Source organism: Balaenoptera ricei, chromosome 1 (genome assembly GCF_028023285.1).
Source record: "Balaenoptera ricei isolate mBalRic1 chromosome 1, mBalRic1.hap2, whole genome shotgun sequence".
Taxonomy (NCBI): domain Eukaryota; kingdom Metazoa; phylum Chordata; class Mammalia; order Artiodactyla; family Balaenopteridae; genus Balaenoptera; species Balaenoptera ricei.
In genome coordinates this window covers 97735443-97763325 of record NC_082639.1, presented here as the reverse complement: position 1 = coordinate 97763325, position 27883 = coordinate 97735443, and the positions used below count along the sequence as shown (strand labels likewise).

At 37.4% G+C, this 27883-nt stretch overlaps 2 protein-coding genes across 7 annotated transcripts in view; one reads left to right on the top strand and one right to left on the bottom strand.

Moving 5' to 3' along the window:
• Positions 1–869, bottom strand: part of CEPT1 (choline/ethanolamine phosphotransferase 1) — a 36359-nt gene extending 35490 nt beyond the window's left edge. For 2 of the 4 annotated variants that reach the window (XM_059927555.1, XM_059927549.1), the window contains exon 1: positions 277–381. The gene's annotated coding sequence lies outside the window, so the exon portion shown is untranslated. Of the gene's footprint in view, positions 1–276; positions 382–836 lie in introns of those variants that run through there. The other 2 variants (XM_059927558.1, XM_059927566.1) reach the window with 2 other exon arrangements.
• DRAM2 (DNA damage regulated autophagy modulator 2) lies at positions 361–24933 on the top strand. Of its 3 annotated transcripts, XM_059927588.1 has the most exons (9): positions 362–552; positions 905–1003; positions 7835–7979; positions 11427–11494; positions 13349–13488; positions 19943–20120; positions 20630–20712; positions 21694–21786; positions 22295–24933. In XM_059927588.1, the coding sequence occupies exons 3-9, from the start codon at positions 7849–7851 to the stop codon at positions 22400–22402; spliced, it is 801 nt and encodes a 266-aa protein (XP_059783571.1). In that variant the 5' UTR covers positions 362–552; positions 905–1003; positions 7835–7848; the 3' UTR covers positions 22403–24933. The 3 variants fall into 3 exon arrangements, with proteins under 3 accessions (XP_059783581.1, XP_059783571.1, XP_059783591.1); XM_059927598.1 differs by lacking the exon at positions 905–1003 and having other exon boundaries at positions 361–552; XM_059927608.1 differs by lacking the exons at positions 362–552; positions 905–1003 and adding an exon at positions 1635–1755.
• The last annotated feature ends 2950 nt before the right edge of the window (positions 24934–27883 follow it).

Here is a 27883-nt window from a genome sequence, read left to right as displayed (position 1 = left end):
CCCCGACTCCCAGCACAGCAGCCCCCGGACTCTACCGCTGGCAATGCCCCACATCAATCTCTCCATCCGGGGCCATAGGAGCAGTCGCCCCTCGCCCTCCCCACAAGCGCGCGCGAGGCAGGACTGCGTTTGCCTCGCGCGAGTCCATACACAGCTATATTCCAATGCCCCACCCCAGAGCTTGCAGCCGTCACTCCAGCCCTCTTGAGAGTCGTGCCCCCGGACATATCCTTCACACCCTGGCCGTTTTCCCAAGACCGAGCCCCGCAGCCTTACCCCGACCCCCAAACGCACACCCCTGGAAAGACACCTCCGCCTCCAGCCGACTGGGTGACTCTGATCCGCGGCAGCACGTTCACGACACTTTCGCGATTGCCGTAAAGGGATATAGGGTCGGAACAGGCGGCGGCGCGAGCGCGCACCTCCGAGTGGTGAGCGCGCCCCGGGGCCGGCTTAGCTGCTCGGGTGCGCGCCTCGGGGCCCTGCCCCATCTCTGTCCTGCCTGCAGCCTCCGGAGCCGGCAGTCCGTACGGGCAGGGTCATCCAAGCAAGGTAGGCCGAAAGGGGATGAGGACTGGCCCCAGTTCCCACTAAGGGGTGTGTATCAGAGACTGGGATCGGGCGGGTAGGGACGCGGACGCTGCCGGGAGCGCCCCAACCCCGTGATGGGCGCGCGAGTCGCGTGCCAGCTCGCCCTGCCTCCAAAGATTACAATGTGCGACGCGCGGGAGGGGGACCAGGTGCTGGCTGGAGCCGCGGGCGGGCTGCGAGGGGGCCTTGGGGAGGGGGGCGGGCCGGGAGCGGGTGCAGGCTGGGCTCAAGTCTCCCCTACTCACCTTTATGTCCGGGTTCTTGCTCTCTCTCCCCCCATCTCCCCTCCTCTCCGCGCCCCGTTTGCCCCAAGCCCGACCGAGCTCCGCCTCCCGCATCTTTTCCCGGCACCAAACAACGCGTTAATCCAGCTCTTCGTCCAAGTGCTTCGCGCTTCCGGAAGAAGGCAGTGGTGGGTGTAAATAATCTTTGGTTTTATTTGTTTTAAGCGGTTATCGAGAACCTTAGCCCCAGTCCCACGAAAAACTGTGGCTGAGTATGCATTCCCTTTGTCACTCCTGGGCTCAGATTCCTTTTTGCGGGGGGGGGGGAGGTGAAGGGGGGGGAGGAAGGTTTGAAATTGACATATGTGGTGACCTTGTGTTTACGCGAAGCTCAAGTCTACGCGGAGTTTTGTCGCGGGGCGCCCAATACAGAAAGGTAAATGGCTGGTCCTTTGTATCCTCACAACCGTGCTTACATTAGGATACATTTACAAAACACCACATTTTTCCAGTTCTCCCAAATTTAAATTTGTAAATCAGTACCCAAATGCAGCTCTAATTTGCCGTGCATCATCAGATTCTCCCCGACTTCTCTCCCTGTAACATTTGATCCAACTTGTAAAACAGTTATTTAATTCTCTAGACTATTTAATTTTTAACCGTTACGAGAATATTATATTTGTTAGAAGGCCAAATTAGAGTTCAGAAAAATAACCATTTACTCTTATGCTTTGCATTGGGCATGATTCTGTGTACCTAGGGCTTTATTTCTTCACTTGGAATATCCAGAATTTACTTTTTTATTGTTCCTAAGCAGTCACCACTTAGAGGAGACAGCGTAAGGAATTCATCTTTTTACCGGTGGCATTTAAATATTTGTGAAATTCAAAAATTGTAACTGCAGTTCTGATTCATGGATCTTCAAGGAAAGCAGAGATAGGTGAGAGATGCAAGAACATTTTGTTAAACACTTTCACTACTATATGAAGGTTATTCCTGCATATTTTCAGGTATCTTGAAACGTTTCTTAAATTGTTAACCATTAAAATTCTAATTTTGCTTGGCTGGCAGTTAGCCAGCCATGCTTCCAGCTTTCCAGTGTGATAATACATAGGCAATAGTAGTCTTCCTCACCTAGTCGGTGCACTTAAATTTCTCAGTAGTCCTTAGCAAACTGGTAAACTATTTCAAGCCCTGCTTTTCCTCTAAATTGTCAGTTTAGATAACTAGAACTCTCAAAGCCTAAGGAGATAGGAATCCAAGATGATTAATATATACAAAGAATAAAGTGTTGTCATTCCCCATCTCTGTGGCTAATTGTGGTTGTACAGAATTGATAAATCACCTTTCATTACTATATTGTATGCTTACTCTGTACTACTCTAAGGAACAGCTACTTTACAAATCAGAATACTGAAACTCAGAGAAGCTAAGTAACTTGCCAGAAATCATACAGCTGGGATGTGATAAAGCTAGGATTTGCACTTAGATAAATCTGATCTTACAGCTGTGTTCTTTCCATTGCATCACAGAGACTAGTCAGTGCTTTATTTGGCTTAATAATAAGCTATCATTCTTTCCTCATTATTGTCTTTCCTTCTGTGGGAAGGAACTCAGTGTTTTTCATTTTATTTTATCCTTTTTGAGATCAGAGAAAGATGTCTAATGTGAGAAAGGATGAGAAAATTGATATCCCAGATTTAAAATATTATTTAATTCCAGATGGTACATCATTATAAAATACACAAGTATCAACTCTTTAAAGAAAAAGAAAAAATGTTAATAATGCTATAGCATAGTGTTCTATCCATGAACAATACTGGTGCATTGACTTGAAATTTTACATGTTTTAAAAGCCTGTGGGTCGAAACAACCTCTATTTTCTTTGTATGTGGATTTCAGGATTTACAAAAGGTGCAGGTTTGGGTAGATTTGAAGACTGGTATTTTGTGAACTTGTAAAACAGGTAATTTGTCTTTTACATTCTAAAAGAGGAACAAACATTTATTGACCACCTATGAGAGCATCTTTACATATATTATCTTATTTAGTTCTTGAATAAACCTCTCTGAAGTGGGTATTATTTTAGACCATTTACTAAAAGCTACCGGTATCAGCAATGTGTTTAGGTTCTTAACTTGTGCTATGTCAGTGTAATTCCTGCAATAATTATCCAGCCCAGTCCAATAGAACTTTTCCACGATGATGGAAATGTTCCATATTTTCACCATCCTATATGGTAGCCACTGGACACCTGTGGCTTTTGAGCACTTGAAATGTGTCTAGTACAACTGAGGAACTGAAATTTTAAATTTTATTTTATTTTAATCAATTGAAATTTTAATTTAAATAGCCACATGTGGCTAGTGGTGACTATATTAGACAGTGCAGCTTTTACCAATAATATTATTGCCATTTTTCAAAGGAGAAACTGGTTCAGAGAAATTAATGAAGTTTACCCAAGTTTGCACAATTTTATTTAAAAAACCGTTTTTGAGCAGAAGAATGTTTTAGGACTGTTAATTTGGCAGTGCACATAGAATGGATGGAGGGGAAGAAAAAAATAGGCCAAGAGAATTGAGAATCTGATTTGAGTGTTTACACTGGCAACTAGGAAGAAGAATGGTTCCCAATGACTGAAGGTAGAAATGCTGTCATTTAGTGACAACATGTGAGGGCTTTGGATGAGAGAACCTAAGGTTACTCTGAGGCCTTAGAATCTGGATAGCCTGGAAAAACAGTAGTACGAACAGATCTTCCTCCACTTACAATGGGGTTACATCTCAATAAACCCATTGTACGCTGAAAACATCGTAAGTTGAAAATGCATTTAATACATTTAACCTACGGGAACATGGTAGCTTAGCATAGCCCACCTTAAACGTGCTCAAAACACATTAGTCTACAGTTGGGCAAAATCATCTAATACAAAGCCCATTTTATAATAAGGTGCTGAATATCTCATGTAATTTATTGAATTCTGTACTGAAAGTGAAAAACAGAATGGTTGTCTGGGTACAGAATGGTGGTACGTGTATCGGTTGTTTACCCTTGTGATTTTTGTGTCTGCCTGAGAGCTGCATCTCGCTGTCACAAGAATATTGTACCATATCACTAGCCTGGGAAAAGGTCAAAATTCGAAGTAAGGTTTCGATTGAATGTTTATTGCTTTTGCACCATCATAAAGTGGAAAAATTCTAAGTTGAACTGTCGTTAAGTCGGGGATCGCCTGTACTGTTAACTGAAATGGAAAAATAATGAACCTTTTTGGGGTTTACGAGGATTTGGTTTGGGTTATTGAGTAATTTTTATGAGCAAGGCCGTCTTCTCTGCTTGGGCTGAGAAGCGAAATCCCTCATCAAGGATTTTATCCACTTCAGACACCCTCCCAAACTTTTATACTATAGAAGATAATGAACTGTAAGAGATGTGCAAATCAAATGTTCTCAGAGGAAAGGGTGTTTATTTCCAGATGCAAAGGGATTAGGGAAGGTTGTGTGTGGAAGATGGTATTTCAGCTCGATTTTGAAGAATAGGAAGGATTTGGACATGAAAAAACAATTAAAGGAAGAGGTCATGTGGGAATTCCCTGGTTGCCTCATGGTTAGAATACCTGGCTTTCATTGCCGTGGCCAGGTTCAATCCCTGGTCAGGGAACTGAGGTCCCTGTGAGCTGTGTGGGGTGGCCAAAAAAAGTAAAATAAAATAAAATAGGCTCTCCCATTCTCCCTAGAGGAAGACAGTGCTTTCCCTCAACTTTGAAATGAACCATCGCCTACTTGTCCCTCCAGTGAAATCCTCCGACATCTATCTCCACCACTCCCACTCTCTTCTCTGACATTATCTCCTACTCTGGAACCTGGCTGGGACCATACCTTCCAACATACCAGAGACTAATGCGACCCATAGAATTCTGGGAGTTGTAGTGGTTTTTTTTTTTTTTTTTTGAAAAAAAGAGGTCATACTTAGAGCAATGGGGTGGACAAAATGTTTTGAAAATCCCTTTTACCAAAACACCGAAATGCTGAATATATTAGCCTTGTAAATGCATAGCAGTTCACGTAGGAAAGAAACGGAAATTCTCAGGACCAAAAAGTCGAAGAGAGCTCACACCAGAGTAGTAAACCAGTAGTGTGTCTCTTTTGGGGCCTTTGAAATAAAGTACAATCAAAGATAAATGATAGGCTCCCCCTGCTCACCACCCAAGGTAGAGAGATAGAATTCATACCCCTTTGACCTCCCAGGTGTACAACTTCCAGAGACACCATTCACATGATATAGTTTGTGTAGATGATGCCTGTGTGTCAGGGGATGACTTTTTCATAAAAAGTAAAATGTAAATATTTCTACTTGAAATTGTACAACTCATGGCCTTGGAGAACCACCTCCCCGCAAATCAGCCAGGACCCTCAAAAATCTATACACTCAATGAAAGGTGAGCTAGGAAAAATACCTCCTTCCTGGCAAAGGGGGATCACAAAGAAATTTGTTCATTTTCACCACAGCTCCAGGTGGGGGAATAAAGATGACCACATAAGAACTTGAAACTACAGGGCCTGTCATCACTCAGATTCAGGGTTCAAATTTACTTATCTACATGGTCTAATAAACCTGGAAGCCAAGAAATTAAAAGTCGGCCTAGGTTCGTAATGTGCCAGAGTGCCTGGCAAAAGTAAATACAAACCCTTCCTGGAATGATTCACCCTTAATCTAAGCCTCTTAGAATACTCCCAGTTAAGATCATCCAAACAGGAGCTCATAGTCAAAAACAGGAAAACACATGTACAAGGGCTGGCAGAACCATCAAATACGGAACTAGACTCCTAAAGATTTCAGAATCGAATTTATTAGAAACAAAATAACATTTAAAGAGATGAAAGGAGAAACATGAAAGGTTTTAGAAGTTAATCAAAATTTATTGAAATTGAGAATTATTGTCCCAGAAACTTATGTTGGGGAAAGTCCTATAGGAACTTGGCAAGGAACTGTCATGATTAGCTAAACAGAAGAGTAAAATTGGTGGAATGTTAAGGGCTGACAGGAAAAAAAAAAACAGAAAAGAAGAGATTATGACAATTCAGACAGGAAATTACTCAAATCAAGTGTATAATGGTGACTTTAGGGATAAAGGAAAAGAAACTTATTTGGCAAGATTTAAATGTACATGTTTAGCAGCAAGTCAGATGATCAGAGTAAATGACGAGTACAAGTCAAAAATGGCTGAGGTTTTATTGTCTGGAAGGTCAGTCTGAGATGAGGAAGCTGAGCACATTGGAGGATTGTGGAGATTAGAATTGTAAGTTTTTACAGAGTCCATGGGAAATACTAAATTTCGGTCCATCACACTATGAAAAAATACTCCTCCAAATACGAAATTATTTTCACATGCGTAGGAGTAATTTCTTATAATTTGAAAATATTTCTGTATTTATTTTTTAAATTAAATGCATGAAAATACATTAATATTTTCTAATTCGTATTATTGACCTCTTACTACTTACTAACATCGTCAGTCTGGAATTTAAGGGAGAAAATGGTGATGAGTGGTATGTGTATATGTAGGCCCTTTCAAGTTTATTGAGGAAGATAAAACCAAACAAGCAAGTACCAGTTAGGTGTGATGAATGACCTGGTTGGGAAAGTGAGGCTGCTGTTGGGAACAAAGCAGGTACACTCAGCTGAAGCTGGAAGAGCTGAGACTTGAAAATGTATAGCAGTTAACTGGTGGTAGTGGGGCAGGAGGGGTGACACCATAGTAGTCTAGTCATCCAGGCAAAACAACATGCATAAAATTTCAAAGGTGTGCAATAGGGCATGACACACTTGACGATGTGAAAGAAGTTTGCTGCGGCAGTATAGCATGGTGATTGGTGTTAGACTGGAACTGCCTGAGTTTGAGTCCTGTCTCTACTGCAGCCCTATGACCTTGGGCAATTCTCTTAACCTCTATAATTCTGTTTTGAGGAGTAAACAAGATCATGTATTTAAGGTGTTTAGTAGCCTTGGTGACACAGTAAACACTGTGTTTGCTTTTGTAATGATGATGAAGATGATGATAACTAGGGCAAGGAACTAGGAGCAGACAGAGAACTGGCCAGAGAGGAATACAGAAAGGTTAAGTAGAGATTGGACAATAAAAAGACCTTATAGACATGTTAAGGAGGAAGGACAATTTATAACGGCATAGGGGAGGCACTGAAAGGTTCTTTGGAGGAGAATAAAGTGGTCAGGTTCGTATTTTAGAGTTAGAAGACTCATTCTGATTTTATTTTATTTTATTATTTTTTTTAAATATTTAATCTATTTCAGGGATCAAACTTTTTTTTTTTTTTAATATTTTAATTAATTAATTAATTTTTTTTTTTTTTTTGGCTGTGTTGGGTCTTCGTTTCTGTGCGAGGGATTTCTCTAGTTGCGGCAAGCGGGGGCCACTCTTCATTGCGGTGCGCAGGCCTCTCACTGTCGCGGCCTCTCTTGTTGCGGAGCACAGGCTCCAGACGCGCAGGCTCAGTAGTTGTGGCTCACGGGCCTAGTTGCTCTGTGGCATGTGGGATCTTCCCAGACCAGGGCTTGAACCCGTGTCCCCTGCATTAGCAGGCAGATTCTCAACCACTGCGCCACCAGGGAAGCCCTCATTCTGATTTTAAAGTCAAGTCTAGGTGGTTATAATAATTATCTGGTCAAGAAATGATGGTGGTTTAAGGAGGGTAGTGGCAGTGAAGATGGAGGGAAGGGGTAGATTTGAGGAAATTTAGGAGGTGGAATAAACAGTCCTTGGTACTTGGTTATGTGTGGAAAGATGGGGGAGAAAGATAGTGTCTAGATATGGCAAGTGGGTGAATGTTGGTTCCATTAACTGAGAAATTGTAGGAGAGCAGGTGTCAGTAGATGGTGTGGGGGCCGATGAGAAGTGAAACAGCTGAGGATGATAAGTACAAGATTGTGGGATGGGATGGCTAAAGTAGAATAGATGAAATACGTGTGAATAATCTTTTCTAATTTGTTTTTCTCTGCTTCAGGAGACCTGTTTGAGATGTGGTGGTTTCAGCAAGGCCTCAGTTTCCTTCCTTCAGCCCTTGTAATTTGGACGGCTGCTGCTTTCATATTTTCATATATCACTGCTATAACACTTCACCATGTTGACCCTGTTTTGCCTTATATCAGGTCAGTGAAATGTATTCTTGTATGGAGAATGGTATGTCTCATTCATATGTTAACAATGAACTCAACATTTAATTTTAACATTTTAAAATTCAACTTTTATGTTTGATATTACAACAGTGAAAGGAACATAAAAAGGAAGTTGTATTTGGCTCTTTCTATGTGACAGAGAAATGTGGAGACAGAGGGCTAAGGTTCATTTAGTGAATCGTGACACCTCAGCGCCTTGTCTTCCAAATAACTATTTGAGGTCTCAGAAGATAGAATTGGAATTATTCTCCCCTTACCATTAAAAAATGCTAGAGCAACGATAATAATATTAAAAAATAATGGTAATGACAAACATTAATTGATCCACTTACCGTGTACAAGGTAATGTTCTAAGCATTCTTCAGGTCTTAAGTAATTGAATCCTTACAGCCACCCTTTGAGGCAGGAACTATTACCCCCATTTGGTAGAGGAGGAAATAAGGTCCAGGGAGATTGTTTGTCCAAGGGCACATGACTCAGTAATTAATGGAACCAAGATTCAGTTTGACTGGGCCATTTGATTCTAGAGACTGTGCTCTTACTCTTTATGACATGTTGCCTAGATCTTTCTGACACATTAAGTATCTAAATTTATTGATAATAGTTTTGAAATTTCAAAACTACTCATGATGTAAGTATGGGTACTCAGTTGCATGTGCTATGTCCATAACCCTCTTCTTCTCCCCCCCCCAATTATAAAGGCAATATGTGCTTATTATAACAAATTTTAAGCAGTACTAGAGTGATTATAAAAATAAAAAGTGAAAGACTCTTCCAGCCTCCCTCTAGTTCCTGCCCTTCCAGAGGTGATTAATGGTTTGGTTGATTTCGTTCCAGAGTTTGGTTTGTTTTGTTGTTTGTTGTAGTTGTTTCATTTAGTTATTTGTTTACCTTCTGAAAAGTAACCTTTCCAACACAGAAAATAGTGAACTTTTAAAGGATGATAAACCAAAAGGCTAAAGTTATCTTTTTTAAATGTCAAGAAGAGGTCAGGGCATTGCCATTACATTTGTTGTTACCACAATGGTATGGTGTAGCACAAAGGACACCAACAAATTGAGTCCACTTTAGGAAGATTTACAAAATCCAAACATATTTTAGAATTTAAGTTTCCAGTTCTAGGAATAATTTTGATAAGTAGTCACCTCTGTTTACCACTCTGCTAGAGGGACATGCAGCTTCAGGAGCCAGTTCATTCTTTAGTAACTCTAGGAGAGCATACATATTCCTGAGAGTCCTTCAGCATTTTTATTTCCCCTTAGGGAACTTGTCTGTTTGAGTTCTTTTTCAGTTTCAGTTCTCTAATGGTACTGCATGTGATTCTCTGATAGATATAACCCCAGGCACTTCCTTTTGTCTCTGTCCTTCTACCTTTTAACTTTTTTGCAAATGAACTTAGTATTGTTGCACGGGGAACTTTCTCCAACATTCTAATATATTTAAACTCAATGGTAGTTATTTTTACTTCTCCTAGGCTTATTTTTTTCATCTGAAAAATGATTGAGTTAGACTAGATACTCTGCAGAATTTCTTTCAGTTCATAGACCCTACCTAAAAGGCTTAATTATTAAAGTCCCCAAAGGACATAACCAAATATAAATTTCACTTCAAAGACAATTCACAATTCAAAGACAATTCCACTGCAAGTGTGCTTCAGGTGTTCTCTTAGTTCAAGTAGTGAATGCTCAAGTAGGGTGCATGAGACTAGCCACTGGGGTATAAGAAGAATTTTTTAGAACTTCTATGTATTTTTTATTTCAAAATATTTAAACTTATATTTGGGAATTCCCTGACAGTCTAGTGGTTAGGACTCCACACGCTCTCTGCTGAGGGCCTGAGTTCAATCCCTGGTCAGGGAGCTAAAATCCCACAAGCCACTTGGTGTGGCCAAAAAAAAAATAACTATTTAAACTTATATTTAATGTATGTATAATAATATGATAAATAACATAAAATGATGATCAGACAGTTTTTTTTTTGACGGTGTGTGATCAAAATAGTTTGATGACTACTGAGTTGAAGTGCGATGCTGATGGGTGTTTTCACTTATAGGCCAGTTTGTCATTCCGATCCAGAGCGCACTTAGCCAGCCATCTTGGAAGTGCGTGCTGTTATTTACCTATGGGGTAATCCAAAACAGGAGCATCATTTGGAATATGACTGTTAAAATTATGGATTTTTTTTCTGATTATAAGAATAATACATATGCATTATTCTTGAAAACTTGAAAGGTAGAAGGAACAACAACGAAACATAATCCCCACTCCCTGAAGATGATGGAAGAGTAACAAAATCTTTTGTGTCTGAAGAAACATTTTAGAGTGGGAAGGAGCAATCCTTAAAATTCATATTTGATGCTTTACTTTTCCTAAACGTAATCCAAATGTTCGCCAAATCTTATTGATTCCTTAGCGGATATGACTTTCCATTTCTTTTTTATTCCCATTACATTGTCTGAGTTGAGATCCTTCTTACCTCTTTCCTATAGTACTTCAATTTGAGGCTAAAGACTTTGTCTTTTTAATCTTTTCAGTAGTTTGAGAGAAGGAGAAGGAACTAACATTTACTGGGTGTCTCTTGTGTGTCTGCTGCTGTGCTAGACACTTAACATGCACAACCACAGTTTCATTTCCTCATGTTGATCTGATGAGGCTGGGAGGGAATTGATAGCCCCATTTCGCAGATAGGGAACAATCTTAGGTATATAAAAGAATGTTCTCAAGGTTCCCCAGTTAGTAGTAAATGGTGGGCTATTAATCAGGATCTATGCATTTCACCTTGCACTGAAAGACAGGCATGTAACAGACACATTGCAGCACAGCTTGATCTGTGATTTTAATAGAAGTCTGGACTGAAAGCTGTGTGAGTCAGCAAGGCTGTCTTGAATGGAATCTCTAGAAGGGCAAGGGCTTGGTCTCTTGTACTTACCACTGTGTTCCTGTCCCTAAAATGCTGTCTGACAATGCTGGTAGGTGCTTGATAAATATTTTTTAAAATTAATCAGGAAACGATTAGGTGTTAATTGAATTATAGGCAGAGAATAACAGACACCAAAAGAATCATGAAAGGTCCTTTGGTGTTTAGGGAACATTCAGGTGAGACAGGTAAACACGCCACCTGACTGATGTAAGTTAATAACGCAGCCTTAACATGATAAGGATAGCTTTTTTATCAGTTCATAGTGATTTCTATTATGTGAAAAAGAAATAAGTGATATAAGAAAAAAGTGAACAAGGCAAGTATTGCAAGCTCAAATTATCATGTTCTTGTTATAAAATTTTGTAAAAGTTGAGCTCACAGATTTATAAAAAGATAAAGGATTTGAAATAACCCCTTTTGCTTCTTATCCCTTAGAAGAAATACATGTGTATACTAAATCTAATATGAGAAATCCTCATACCTATTTTTTTTTTCTTTCAGTGACACTGGTACAGTAGCTCCAGAAAAATGCTTGTTTGGGGCAATGTTAAATATTGCCGCAGTTTTATGTAAGTAGTGAGAGTGGTTTTAAAAATCAATATTAATAGCTGTATTGCCCTTTTCTTCTTTCAACACTGTTGGGTTATTTATTTTACTTTCTAGTTACAATTGAAGGAATGTTATCATTAAATCATTGATCACAGATATGTTTCTTTTAAAGTAAAAACAATTTCTAGAAATGCTAAATTATGGAAATAAATCTTTTAAAAATACCTATAAGGCTATTTGACTACTATAGAAATAGAAGTTGTAAAGTATAACCAAATATACTTGCTTATAGAAGTTGTAAAGTATAACCAAATATTCCTTGAGGCCCTAAGTGGATTTCTTAAGCAACCAGTAAAGGACAAAGAGCTGTAAACACACTGACCACAGCTGACCCCAACAAAATTCCTTTAAGATAAACACTCCAGAAGTTTGAGAATAGCTGTGGAACCATGTTTTGATTTTTGAGTGATATTCTAATGCCAAAGAAATGGAGTTCTACTACAGTATTTTACATTCCTGTTCATTATTTTTTTTTGAAATTAATTAATTTATTTATTTTTGGCTGCATTAGGTTTTCGTTGCTGCGTGTGGGCTTTCTCTAGTTGTGGCTAGTGGGGGCTCCTCTTTGTTGCGGTGCGCGGGCTTCTCACTGCTGTGGCTTCTCTTGTTGCGGAGCCTGGGCTCGAGGCACATGGGCTTCAGTAGCTGTGGCACTCAGGCTCCATAGTTGTGGCACACGGGCTTAGTTGCTCCACGGCATGTGGGATCTTCCCGGACCAGGGATCGAACCCGTGTCCCCTGCATTGGCAGGTGCATTCTTAACCACTGCACCACCAGGGAAGTCCCTGAACCAATTTTTTTATTAATGGTTTACTAAAATAATACTTCCATCAATTGTGATTGTTTTAAATATTTACATTGTTCCATATGATGTTTATTATTTGGTCAGGTCAAACATTGAAGTTAAAAAAATGATTCTTAACCAATAAGGACAGTCAAGTGGTGTTTTTTTTTTCTGTGTAACTGACTGCTATATCTGATTGAGCCAAGTTGTAGTAATTTGAAATAAAATGAAATGGGAGCGAGGCAAATAATCCTTCGGTGTTTTTTGCCTATGTTCATTTTATCCGTATTCTAGAACTAATTACTTTAGACTTTAATGCTAATCATATAGAATATTTTGTGTTTTATGTAAAATTTATTATTAGAGATTTTCAGAAAGCATCAAACTTATCTCTTAAATTTTTCCTAAATTTTTTTTTAATAAATTTATTTATTTATTTTTGGCTGCGTTGGGTCTTCGTTGCTGCGCATGGGCTTTCTCTAGTTGTGGCGAGCGGAGGCTACTCTGCGTTGCGGTACACGGGCTTCTCATTGCAGTGGCTTCTCTTGCTGCAGAGCATGGGCTCTAGGCACACGGGCTTCAGTAGTTGTGGCATGCGGGCTCAGTAGTTGTGGCTCGTGGGCTCTATGGCACAGGCTCAGTAGTTGTGGCGCACAGGCTTTGTTGCTCCGTGGCATGTGGGATCTTCCCGGACCAGGGCTCCAACCTGTGTCCTCTGCGTTGGCAGGCGGATTCTTAACCACTGTGCCGCCAGGGAAGCCCTTTCCTAAATATTTTTAATATGAGGGCTACGGGAGGCAAACGACTTGCTCAGTCGAGGTAGCAGTAGTTTCACAATGCAACCTTAAAGGTTCTTTAAAATCTACAGCTGTTTTTTTTTGTTTGTTTTTTTATTGTTTTTTCTTCTATCAGATTAGCTTTAAAAGGAAACTATGTTTCTGGATAGCAGTGACCTTTGTGAGCTCTTTATTGGCAACTTTATTCCTTAGTTATTTATTACTTTGTTGTTTTTCCGATTATCTCTTCCCAGGCATTGCGACCATTTATGTTCGTTATAAGCAAGTTCATGCTCTGAATCCTGAAGAGAGTCGTATCATCAAATTAAACAAGGCTGGCCTTGTACTTGGATTACTGAGTTGTTTAGGACTTTCTATTGTGGCAAACTTCCAGGTTTGTGTTTTAGCTCAGCACAGGTATTTTTCTGAAGTACATAAAAATACATGCTAGAAAAGAAAACCTGAAAGATTCAGTTACATGCAGTTATTGTTTTTTGCCTTAACAAAATGGAATCCACTGCCTTTAAATTACTTGACCCTCTCAGAAATTAGAAAAATTCATTCTCAGTAATCTCCTGAACAAATACAAATTATTATAACTTTTTAAAGATCCTCGGGACTCTTTACTTACTAGATTCTTTATTGCTACTTAGTTGGAGATTACTCCAAGACCAGAGAGAATTGACATAAGTTATAAGTGACACAATTACAGATTTAAACTCTTTTTTTATTATGCCTAACAAGTTACACTCATTTACCTATTTTATATTCTTCTTTAGATGTTCCTGTTTATTGCCTGCATCCCTAGGTGCCCAGCCATTTATATGAGAGGAAGTAAAGGGAAGAGCTATAGCTTTCAGTTTTTTTCTTAGGGAATTCTTTATGTTAAGGTAGCAGTCAGCCTTCAGCAAATATTTGCAAAGTCTCCACGTTCCTTTCTACTGACATTCTTTCAGAGGAGTCTTTGGTAATACCAGCTGCATCCTAAGCATATGGTGCTTTTTTTATTAACCCCTGCAGTCTTTAAAGTTTCAATTTATACATTTGATAACCTGTTTAGACATCTAGTAACTATTCAGACATACAAACACACCCTCATCATACAAATACACGTATAAAGGCATATTCCATCTCTCTTTTTTATTCAAAGTTCTCCATTCCTGTAATGCTTCTGATTGAATGCCCCTATTTTTCAGTTTTTTAGTAATGGTTAATACTAGTAAACTCTGTAAGTATAATCCAAGTGGATATTAGGGTAATGCTTGCTGCTATAACAATGTCCAAAATTTCAGTGTCTTAACACAATTGAAGTTTGTTTAATTTTTATTGGAGTATGGTTGCTTTATAACGTTGTGTTAGCCGCCACTGCACAACAAAATAAATCAGCCGTAAACATACAGCACAATTGAAGTTTATTTCTTACATACATGCATCCAGTGCAGGTATTTTTGGTTGATAGATGGCCTTCCTCCCACAGTGATTTAAGGCCCAGACAATGTCCATATTTGGGCCCTGCAATTCCCTAAAACTCTGTGGTCTTCTGCATCTAGCTGCCTGAAACAGTCAAAGAGAACATGCAAAATTCACTCCTACTTCTTAGAAACTTGGACCTGGCAGTGACTCACATCATTCCACTGACATTCCTTTTTGCTGGATGTAAGAGGGGCTGGGAAATGTAATCTTGCTGGGCATCAGTTCCCAGGGCAAGCCTGTACTATGGAAGGGACACAAAAACTTTTGTGGACAACTAGCTAGCTGTCTACCACGAATAGGGTCCTGCCTTCCCTAATCAGTTTGTATAGCTCAGTGTTTAAAAAATGCATTTGGGGGTTTTTAGTATATGGATAGTGATTCTTTGCTCCAGTTATCCCTTGATCAGTTTAACAATCTCTCTCATGACTGTATGGTAAAAATGGATTCCAAAGTGACCTCCACAGATAACATACTACTTCTGTTAGTAACTGATACTTCTTTACACAGCCCAGTAAATTCCAGTGGCAGTTGCTAATAGCACCCATGCAAACTGCCTTTCTCCCTTTAGATATTCAGCTATAAAACTGTTTATATTTATGTACATTCTTTGTTTTGTTTTCAGCTTTCATTCTAATTCACATTCATCACAAGGGTCCCATTGACCTTGTAATTTTGAATCAAATTACTTTTTCCTCCTGAAAACATCTGTTTTCATGCAGCTTCGGACCTGTTGAGTGAATGTGCTCTATGTCTTTTACTGATGGATTCATTGCTGGACCCTATTTATAAGCAGACCCTGTAGCATTACCTACATATCAAACAGTTCTCCTTCCTTCCTTTCTAATGTAAACTTTCACTGCTTATTTAAAGTGGTGAGTGCATTGTCTCTTTCTCCTGTCCCCACTTCTCTCTTGCAGAGACAAACTCTAGTTGATTCATATATGGAAAAATTGTACACAAACCAGGTCTATAAATGGTTTACAGTTAGAGAGCTTAACTTGGAAGAGAGGCAAGCACTTTGTTTTAAAGTAGGGACTTGTTGGTTTTATCTCTTAGCTATTTCTTGAAAGCATCTGCTTCTCTCCATTTTCATTTCTGTTGTCTCTACCATCTCCTTCTCAACCAGTTTAGATTTCATCACCTCTCCTCTGGATTACTGCCCTAGCCTCCCTAATAGTTCCTCTGCATTCACTGTTACATCCCTTTAATTTGATGCCTCAGCCAAAGTAATCTTTTGGAAATATATGTACACCTCATTCTGTTTCCTTGTACCCCTGCTTAAAGCTCACAGGTCCAAGGTCACATGAAAAGAGATAGAATCAAGAGAGCAAAAAATAATTTGTTAAACTGCCAAACTGCTTAATTAACTCAAAGGTCTTTTGTGATCTGGCTACTGTCTACCTGTCTGGCCTCATTCTACATAATTCCCCCTCCTAATATTGTACATAGCACGGGTCTTTATGTGTTCCTTAAATAAGACCGGTTTACTCTGTTTCATACATTGTTTCTTCTGTTGCACATTCCACAGCCCCAAGCCTAAATAGATGTAGGCAGACTATATTTCCTCAGGGAAGTCTTTTTTGTCAATAGATTTCCTCCTATATATTTCAGGTTTTCTTTCTTTGTGTTATCCAAGCCTCTGGAAACTAATTCTTTGCAGCACTTCTTATAGTCTAATTTTTTATCTATGTGTTTTAGATTTATTTTAAAATTTTTTAGTTGATATATTTCCATTAATTATAGCTCAGTGGTTTTGTTCACTGTTGTATATCCAGCATCTAACATAGTACTTAGCACAAAAACTCTGACTTAAAAAAATACATATTTAATTTCTTTGAAAACAAGTGTGTATAAAAACACGCAGCAAGGGACTTCCCTGGTGATCCAGTGGTTAGGACTCCGCACTTTCACTGCTGAGGGCCCGGGTTCGATCCCTGGTCGGGGAACTAAGATCCCGCAAACTGCACAGCCAAAAGAAAAAAAAACATGCAGCAAAACAAATATGTGTCCTCAGTGCCTAGGAATATTTCCCTTCTTAATGTCTACTGAAATAAAAAGGTACAGCGTGAGGGATGTGAGTTGCAGTTTTATCTGGGGACTTACTGAGGATGATAGCCCAGAGGCAGCCTCTGAGATATCTCTGAGAGACTGCTCCAAAGAGGTTAAGGGGGGAGGTCGGAATATATGTGTTATTGGAGAAAGGGTACGTGCTGTCAAACACACATCTCAGTAGAAGGTCGATGCTAGTCACAAGGCACAGATATCTTAGTTAATGATTTTAGTGCTTTTCTAAGTATGGGAAGATGCAAGAAATTGGGTTCATAAGATTGTCTCCTGAAAACATCTAACTGTCTGAAGGCCTGTTCTGCCGGTTTCCACAGAGCAGAGTGCCTCATTCCTGATCTCTGCCCTGAGCTCCTTTCAGAGTATGTTGAGGGTCAATGACTACCGTGGCTAGTGACTCAATCCTTGTAGGGCCAGATGGCGAGTGACATTCTTTAGTTGGCACTAGGATATTTATCCTCAAGGAAACTTGAAAGGGATAACTAGGCAGAAATCTATGTTAATTTTCTAGGGCTGTCATAACAAAATACTACAATTTGGGTGGCTTAAAAATAACAGAAATCTATTCTCTCAGAGTTCAGGAGGCCAGAAAGCTGATATCAAGGTGTTGGTAGGGTTGGTTCCCTTTTGGGGGCTCAGAGGGAGCATCTATTCCATGTCTCTCTCTCAGCTTCTAGTAATTCTTGGCATTTCTTGGCTTGTGGCAGCTTAACTCTATAATTTATGCCTCTATTGTCACATGGCATTCTCCCTTCCTAGAAAATTTATCCTCATGGAGACTTTGGAAGGAATAAAGATTAGTTCTTAAATTTCATTAACTGCTTTTACATGAAGATTACAGGCCACTGAATACATAGTTTTTAAGTTCTATAGCAAACATTTGCCCCGACCACACATATCTCTGTAATTTCTCTTGTCTTTGTCAAAGAATACATTTTTGTCTTTGTTAAATGATATATTTTTAAAGAAGATAAAATCGTGACTTTTGTACATGTCAAAGATTGTATTTAATTTATTAATGAGAGGAATAGTGGGTACTACAAACCAGTTCAAAAGAGAAATCAAAGTACCACACATTTATAGTCAGATAAGGAATGCTCAAATGAATTTACAGATAGATGCAAAGCTAGCAAAACTGGTCATTATTCACAGAGTGATAGTCAATTGCATTCAATAGGACACAATATGCATTTCTATTCATATGGATTATTTGTGTTATTATGCATTTTCAGTAAGTTAACTTTTGTCTATACACATAATGTCCATCATTGCACAAGTTGTCTCTGCAAAATAGCCTAATCAAAGACAAGTAAAATTCACACTTCTGTAGAACCATTCCCAGAGGCTCTAGTATTCCATTGAAAGAATAATCTCTTGCCCATTTCAAGATCTTTTGCTGTTTTCCTAGTCTCTAAAATGACAAAATTGAGTGGATTAAGCAGAAGTGCTGGCCAGTTAAAACCAGTTTTATATACCTCTCTTTTGATTATAAAACTATAGTAGTAAATGCTCTCCATTCTTTATTTTTCTTTTTAACTACAGGATTTTGTTGATGGAACTGTGTACTGATCACATGTGGGCATTGATCAGGCTCTATCTGTATTTAGCTTCATCAATATGTGAATGAAAAACGTTGCCTGCCATTTCAGTAAACAAAGGATATTGCAGCCATCAAGCCACTACAGCCACCCTGGCAGTGAGCCCTGAGGAAACTCAGGATGGAGACAAATGGGTGGCCCGCTGCCAAGCCCTCAGCCCCTGCAGCCACCCCTCAACCGTGCACCCTGAGGGGACTCAGGATGGGGCTGGATACTGGCCCTAGACAGCTAAGGTGCTTATCAATGGAATGATTTCAGTGAGCCCCGACTCTTGCATCTTCCCAAACATAGAAAAGCGCAAAATTAATTTGAGATACCTGGTTTTCTTTAATTAACAGTAATATTCTTTGTTGCAAAACTCCTATATGTCCTGGCTCCTCCCTTTTGTCTTGAAGCAGTCCCTTAGAGCCATCTGAGAGGCTGCCTCTTGGGCTTGAAGTCTTCAGAAAGTCTGCCAAATAAAATATAATTCTCAACTTTTAGGTTGTGTTTTTTTTCTCTTCAGTCGACAAATATATGTGAAAATATTTTTAAGGAGAAAAATTCACTCATATTCTTGCTCTTAGCCCTAAAATAGTCAATTTCATTTTTGCAGCCTTTATCCATATATCTATATATATAGGTAAATTCACATGAACCAAAAAGATATTACCATTTTGTATTATGTTTTATGGGTGCTGAATGTTTTTTTTTTCTTTGTTACCCAGAGTGGTAGTAACAATGACTTTTTTTCCCTTCCCAATGCTCATAACTTATTGCCAGTTAAAACACCCCAAACCTTATCGAAGTAGCACTCTCTCTCTCCAAAAGGAAACCAATGCCATTGGCAAATAAATTGTTACCTTTTATTTCTTTATACTAGAAACTTCTTACACCTTCAGCTAAAAAAGTGGACTCTATGTGAATTAGCACAGTTGATTGTAGAAGGAGGGAACCAACCCCTAACCCAACCTCTCTTCTCCTGTTACCTTCGTCATACCCTCTTTACCAAGTGCTGCATAGTACCTTCTCAAGCAAATGACATACAGACAGCATCAGTTTAGAAAAGTACAGTTCAACCAAAGGCCTTTGATAGTAGAATTTTTGGAGAACTACTGTCATCACTTTTAAACAGGGGCATAGAGAGTAAAAAGTAAAATGTAAACGGATACTGGTAAGAGTAAGGCAAAGGAAAAAAATTAATTAAAAAGTAAAAACAAAGAGTAAAGGAGAAGATAACTACAATTTATGGTAATCCCTCATTGTATAATTTATCAAAACCAATCTAGCTAGAGACAAGGGGGGGATGTTTTAATTTCTTGAGCCTTTAAATTGCATTTAGATTTTAATTAGGTTTAAGTTGAGACTCCCTACCCCCTGCATTCCCAAGCATCCTAGTCCTCTTTAACTTGTTCTACTCTTTCTATAACCCATATCACCATTTAGTATACTATGGAATTTACTTATTTCTAAAGTTTATTATTTAATGTGTAAATGAATAATTACTATCATGTTTTCACTAGTAGCATATGAAGTAATTTGGATTACTGTAATCCTCAGGTTTATGCTGAGTACTGAGGGAAAATTACTTAAGGAAATAATTTGTAGAATCTGCAGAGCTTTTCCACTCAGTGAATGTCCTATTGAAATCGCTGGGCTTGTGCTTTTAAATATTGTGTTGTCGATGCGTTTGGGGTTTCTTTTATTTACTTATTTCTTCCTTTTACTTCTCAGAAAACCACCTTTTTTGCTGTACATGTATGTGGAGCTGTGCTCACCTTTGGCATTGGCTCATTATACATGTTTGTTCAGACTATCCTTTCCTACCAAATGCAGCCCAAAATTCACGGCAAACAAGTCTTCTGGATCAGACTACTGTTGGTTATCTGGTGTGGAGTAAGTGCATTTAGCAGTATCCTTTGCTGTGAAATGTGGCTACACTTGGAATTGAATAACAAAACTTAAGTGAACATTGTTGGCATATTGTAAGTAGGCCTTTTGTGGGTGATATTCTTGGGTTTAGTAAACCCTAAATTAAAGAATTTGAAACATGAAATTCAAATTTTTACATGGGACCTAGTAACTGAGCTAGAAACAAAGATAATGTCTAGCCTAATCATACTTCCAAGATAGGAAGGATGAGTTAGTGCCCTCCTTGAGAACAATTATGCAGCAAAAGCTTATGATAGAACTAATGAATTATTGAGCAAAGAGGGATTGACTATGCATCATAGTAATCTTCTGGGCACATTTTAAATTTTACTACTGCCATGTAACATGAAGTCTTCAAGAAAATGGGTTTGGACCTTGGAAACAAATGTATGTGTAATCCTTTTAGATCTTTAAAGAGATTTTTGTTTTGTTTTGAATTAAACTTACAGGTCTTCCCTGAGATTCTTCCTTGACTTACTTTTTTTACAGTGCTGACTTGTTCATCACTTTTGTACAGTGGCAGTTTTGGCGCTGATATAGTACAGAAACTCCACTGGAATCCTGAGGACAAAGTAAGAACTGAGAGTCTATAAAACTTAGTTTTATAGTAAAGATGACTGTTTTGGTTGATTTTGATGTATTTTTCATTTCACTACTAACAATGAAAGTTTTTCAGTAGAAAAATCAGTGATGTATTAGGATTATTTTCTATAAATGATAGAGTTTATGTAGAACCATCCATATTCTCCTGTCATGTTGTGGTCTGTGAACATTTTCAAGATCTGAAGAGAATTGTGATGGCAAAGAGTTTTCTCAGAAATTGACTCCTCTGAAGGTGGATATAGCATGCAATATACCTGACTGAAATCTTTTATTAGTAGAATACTTGTTTACTGAATTGAAAAAAATTTCTTTTCCTACTTTTTGTTATCTGGAAGTTTATTATTATGGACTCTGCATTTGGGTTCCAATATAGTGGATATCTGAATGGACATAGAATCTCTGATCCTGAGAAAAAGCGAGGTGGGACATATACTTGAATGTAATAAAATGAGTTCATCTGTTTTCACAAACCACTCAGGTGGCATTTTATTTTAAATTATTTTTAAAGAATCAGCCCTAGATAGGACATGTTTGTGAGAATGACTAAATGAAATAATTTACTAGGTTCTCCTAATTAGAATCCATATACTATTTAATGCTCAAAAAATAGCACTAAGTTTATCATGAGCATCGTTTACTTAAACTTTTTTTAGTGGCATTTAATGACTCGTGGCTTTGGGAAAGGTAGTAACTTCTTGGTTGTAGAGTAGAAGTTCTCCTGTCTTAGTTATTCAAATGAAAATTTTATTTGCTGTGGATGAAACTATGACAGATCATTTAGGAGTTTTTCTAATGTCTGCCTTTAATTCTAGAGATACGTTAAATAAACCAGGGGTTGATATTCAGAACACAGATTGGTTTATAAATGTTACAGGTTTTTTATTTGAGAAAAATTATAGATCATTTGAATGAAATTTCATAGAATTATTCTTTTTTTGTTGTCACTTAAGGGTTATGTGCTTCACATGATCACTACTGCAGCAGAATGGTCTATGTCACTTTCCTTCTTCGGTTTTTTCCTGACTTATATTCGTGATTTTCAGGTAAGAAAATGTAGAGTTAGATTTATGCAGTCAAACCTCCTTCGGGTGGAATAAGAAAGCTTTCTATAGCAACTCTTGCCTTTTTGAAAATTAACTTCTTAAGCAGTGATGCTAGAAGAGGAACTTCTCAGGTGAATTGTTTCTGTGTTTTGAGAAATAGTGTTTTGTTAGCAAGGTCCAGTCTTGAAAATAGGGTTGTAAAACAACCGAATTTGCAGAAATTCAGAGAATTTTTATCAACTCTGCCTACATTTACATAGGCCATCCTCAACATTTAGTTTTACCGATTCCTCATAGAAACCAAAGAACACCAAGGAACTTCTGAGGAAAGAAGCTTATTTTTCCCAATTCTGTTGGCACTACAGCAGTACCACAGCTGTCTCTCTCTTGTTACTCATTAGAATTGATTTACATTCCTAATCCCAAAAGATATTCCTCAGAAAATATTGAACACGTGATCTGTCTTTAAGGAGCAAACTTCTGTATGTAATGTTCTTTTCTGTTCCAGAAAATTTCTTTACGGGTAGAAGCCACTTTACACGGATTAACCCTCTATGACACTGCTCCTTGCCCTATTAACAATGAACGAACACGGCTACTTTCCAGAGATGTATGATGAAAGGACAAAATATACCTATGGTGATTATGATTCTCAGGGATTGGGGAAATGTTCATGAAAGTTACTTATTCTGCTCTGAAATTTTCAACCAGTTAATCAAGGCTGACAGTGACATCAAAGAATCCTGATAATCAAGAGACATGAATTAAGCCATTTGATGTTGTTTTTAAAGGATATCTTCAAGAGGACCATGAAAAAACATTTATGCCTATACTTTTCTATCCCAGAAAGTAAAACCAAAGGACTACAAAATTGTAGATTTTTTTCTACTTTTTTAAGAGAAACAACCAGAAGTGCACCAAGCAGTCTGCAAAATTCAGCTTTTCACATTTTTAAAAACATTACAAACCATGTTTTGTTTGGAGCACTTATGTGAGATATGTTTCAGGACCCCAAATAATCAGCAATGCTCAACAGCTTTAAAATTGGGTTTTGAAGTAATAGTTTTACCATATTAATACATTTCTTATAGTCTTTATAAAATTTATTTCCTCTGGAATCCAACTTTAAAGGGAAGCAGACCTGAATTCATGTGAGCACTTTTATTGCTTAAGCTTTGCACAAGAGATTCTGTAGATATTGATTTGATTCCTGCCACAAGGTCAGATAGTATGCTAACTCGTCTATACACATGCTTGTGATAGTTTCATGAAGCTTAGTCTCTGATATGAGATTTTAATTACTAATGAATGAGAAAAGTAGCTATAGGTAAATTTACTCCAGTTGTGTTTTGCATAAAACAATGGTTAGTGTTCCTACACAAGTCTGAGAAGTTTGTGAATAACAGCAAGTATAATTAAAATAAAAGTCACCTCAAGCTGCACTCAGGAGTGTCTGAAGATTTTCATTTATAGCAAATTATAATTACTTGAAAAAGTAGCCTTGAACAGGCAAATGGTGAGCCTTTTTTAATGGGATGTGATCTTTGTATTATACAACCCAAATTCTAAAGGACAATATCAGCAATCCAGAAAAACTAGGTACAGAATAATTGTGATACATGCATCTACCAAAATAATTTTCTTTCTGTCTGGTCATGCAAGTGATTGGATAGCTTCTACTTGGATCCCTATCTGTGCAGATAGAGAATGGTTTACAGATCCCAGATAAAATTCAAAAGAAGAAAATGCTCATCTGGAAGGTGCCCAGTGACAAACTGGTTTGCAAAAGAATCTCTGAAGAAGATTAACAAGGTTTATCTTTTTAGAAGAATTGGGTCCATAGCCAGAATAAAAGATGGTTAGAAAAAGTTTAAAGTGTAAGAGGGAGCAATTTAAGGAAAAATGGTTATATGGTGGAAACATAGATCTCAATTAGGAAAAGGTTGCTAGTTATAGGACTCTAAATAATATTTCTGAAGACTTCTGGACTCATAAGAGAGAAAATAGAATAAAATACTGTTTAGCTATATCAAGCAACAGTGAACATGGGAGACATTTCAATAAACATTGATTGAAATCTGGCATCACTAGAAAAAAATTGTCAATACAAACCATAAAACATTTTTATCATGCCTCTGAAAATCATGGTGCAACCACATCTGGGAAACAGCATCTAGTCCTGATTGCTGTCCCTCAAGGAAATGTAATTCCAAATTGTGAAGGACCATGGTATGGTAAGAGGGAAATTGATAGAATCAAAGTTTATAAGATTATAAATTATGTGTGGGGGAGATGGCACAGGGAAGAACATGGACTTGTACATCCATGCTAGAATATTAGAGGTATACTAACAACATTAAATTATTTTAAAACAAAAAATATTACTTGGATAGTATTTTAATTCCATTATTTAACTTTTACCTTTAGAAATAACATGGGCTGAAAATATGAGTAAGTTCAAAAAGGGATTATAAATAAAGAGATTTTTGAATGTGCCTTCATCCCTCATCTTAAGGCTGAATTAGTGGAAGACAATCATATCCTACCTCAAAATATGCCTTGCCAACACTGTCAGATATAGTAGCTTAGATAAACAGATAAGGTAGTTCAATTCAATCAATTTTGTTTTGAATGTTTAGCTTTAAGAATAGGAGGTTTTAAGCTGGCAAAATTAGCAGATATTTCCTATGTCCTTGGAGACACAGCAAGACTACATTTCCCTTTTAATTAAGTATAGGCATAAGACCAAATTTTAGCCAGTGAAATGTAAATTAATTGGATGTGTTTGCTATTTTCGTATTAAGGTTTTGAAAAACAGGAATGCTCTTTCCTAGTTTTTTCTCTTTACACCATTTGTATATTGATGACAACAAGATTTTTAGGAGATGGCAGAATCACACGTAGGAGCTTGAAGTAGTCCACTTTTAATCAGATTTTAGAATACCAAACTAAAGATCTAACATAATTTAAGAACTCTGTTTTTATTTATCCTAATTCCTAAGATTATATTGTATATTTCTAGAATAGTGTCATATTGTAAATGCTCAATGGATTTATGAATGAGAAAGACAACTTTTCTTGTCTCTTGTGCAGTGTTCTGTACAGATTCACTGTGAAATGAAGTTGAGTAAATGTTGGATTACTGTCCTTAATCTTGCCTTTTTTCAACCAGCCAGAGTGCTGGTTTTAGAAACAACGTACTCATTTATTAAGAAGACAAGAATGTAGAATAGACCCAAAACAAAGGAAAACTTTCTGAGGCATTATGGGTCTTAACAGTGTAAACAGTTGTATCCTCCAAAAGGCATGGTAATCTGAAATAGAGTTCACCTGAGAGTTCACCTACTCAGAAGGCCTTATCGGAGTATAAAAAGAGAATACCTCAGAAATTCTAAAATATGCAGTTGGAATGTAGTACAGAGGGGAATTCCCCATGTTTGGATAGCTGGCAGCTCAACTGAAAAGCACGAAGGTTCCAGTAGAATCTCACCAATGACCAGATCCCAATCCCTGCTGAAAGGAAATCCTATTCACTTCAAATGTTTGAAGCAAGTAATAAAGTGAATCAAACTAGAGCAACAACAAAGCTCATCTCCACCTCAACTGCAAATCGTATTAACTCAGCCTCCCATTCTATAAACCTGACAAAAAATAGGGATGACCCTTTTGAGAGGCAACTATTATTTTTATACCTACTGTTCTTTTATAGAAAATATGCAGCAAACAGTAAGAAATTATAAAGACATGCAAAGGAGCAGAAAAATTTGATCCAGACAGGAAATAGTCAATAGAAGCAAACTCAGAGATTGCCCAGATGTTGCAGTTATCAGAGGTAGATAACTATGATAAAAATGCTGAAGGAGCTAATAAAAAGAGTGGAAAACATGCATGAAAAGGAGAATTTCAGCAGACATGTAGATTTTGAAAAACAAAAAAGAAAATTCTAGAATTGAATATAATATGACTACGCAGAGGAAAGGATTGATAAACTTGAAGATGGCAATTGAAAGTATAAAAACTGGAAATCAGAGAAAAAAATGAAAATAAAAAGAATTGACTGAGTTTTGAAGACAAAATTAAATGGTCTTAATCTTATAATTGTGTTTCAGAAGAAGAGGATAGAATGGTATTGAAGAAATGTTTGAAAGATATTGACTGAGATCTTGTGCAGAATTGATGGAAATTAACAGAAAATCAACAAAATCAAAACTGAGGTTTTGGAAATTATAAAATTGATAAACATCTAGCAAGACTAATACATTGTGTTGAATAGTATTCCCCCAAAAGTCATGTCCATCCAGAAATTCAGAATGTGACCTTATTTGGAAGTAGGACATTTGCAGATGTAATTAGTTGTGATGAGGTCATACTAGATTAGAATGAGCCCCTAAATCCAGTGACTTGTATTTTTATAAGAAGGCTGCATAGAAACAAAGAAACAGAAAAGAAGGCCAAATGAAGACAGAGGCAGAGATTAGAGTTATGCAGCCCAAAACCAAAGAATGCCGAAGATTGCCAGTAACCAGAAACTAGGAAGAGACAAGGAAGGATCCTTCACTACAGTCTCTAGAGGGAGCCTTGATTTTGGATTTCTATCCTCCAGAAATGTGAGAGAATAAATTTCTTTTGTTTCAAGCCACCCTCTTTATGGTGACTTGTCATGACATCCTAGGAGGCTTTAAAAAAATTAAAAATAAAAAAGAGAAAACACATGACTAATATTGGGAATGAAAAGGACATCACTACATAGCCTATTGACATTAAAGATAGGAAGAGCATGTTATGGACAAGTTTATGCCAATAAATTCAACAACTTATGAAATGAACAAAAGCCTCTTGAACCGTAACTTGTCAAAAGTGATGCAAGTAGAAAAAGAAAATCTAAAAAAGCTCCATATTTATTAAAATTTTGAATTTATAATTACATATCTTTCCCAAAAGGAACTCCAGGCCTTGATTATTTCACTGTTGAATTCTGTCAAATATTTAAGTTACAAATAATATTAAGTTCACAAATTCTTTCAAGAAATAGAGAGTTTTTCAACTTGTTTTATGAAGCCAACATAACCCTGGTAAAAAACTTGCCAAATATGAGAAAAGAAAAAGATTAATATCTCTCATGAATATAGATGTTAAGAATACTTAATAAAATAGTAGGAAATAGAACTTAGTAATGAAAAAAAAGATAGCATGACTAAGTGGGGTTTATTCCAGCAATATAATTTGCCACATTAACATAAAGGAGAAAAACAGACACAAAAAAATGACAAAATTGAACATTCTTATTAAAAATTTCCAGCAAACTAGAAATAGAATTCCACCACTTGATAAAGTACATCTATGAAAATCTAACAGCTAATAACATAATTAATGGTTTAATATTAAATCCTTTTCACTTAGGATTGGAAAGAAGGCAATCTTTTATTTGACATTGCAATAGAAGCCCTAGTTAATACAAAAAGGCAAGAAAATGATTAAGAGACAAGGAAAAATGGTTGTATATTTGCAAATCCTGTGTAATTTTCAAAACTAATTTTGGACTAATAGTTGAATTTAGAAAGGTCACAGGTTAGAAGTTCAATAATAATGATAAACTGCAGTTCTATATTAACAGTGAACACTTGAAAATTATAAGAATGCTATCTACAATAGCATAAAAGTCACATACCTCAGAATAAATCTAATGATCGATGTATAAGACCTTTACACTCACTGAATGCTACAAAAGTTGCTGTGAAGAATTTTAAAATCCTGAAACATTTTTGCCGTGTTCATATATCAGAAGACTCAATATAGTTAAGGTGCCCACTCTCTATTTGTTGGTCTGTGGGTTTAATGTAACCCCTAACAAACTTCCAGCAGGATATTTTGAAGAAATTGACAAGCTGATTATAAAATTTAGAAATTCACAGCATCTAGAATAGTCAAAGCAGTCTTGAAAAGATTGCATGTCTTACACTATCTGAAGATGTATTATAATATTAAAATAAACAAGACAATGTATTTATTGACATAAAGATAGATAAATACACCAGTGGAATGGAATAGAGTCCTAAAATAGGCCAAACATACATAGTCAATTTATTTTCAGCCAGGG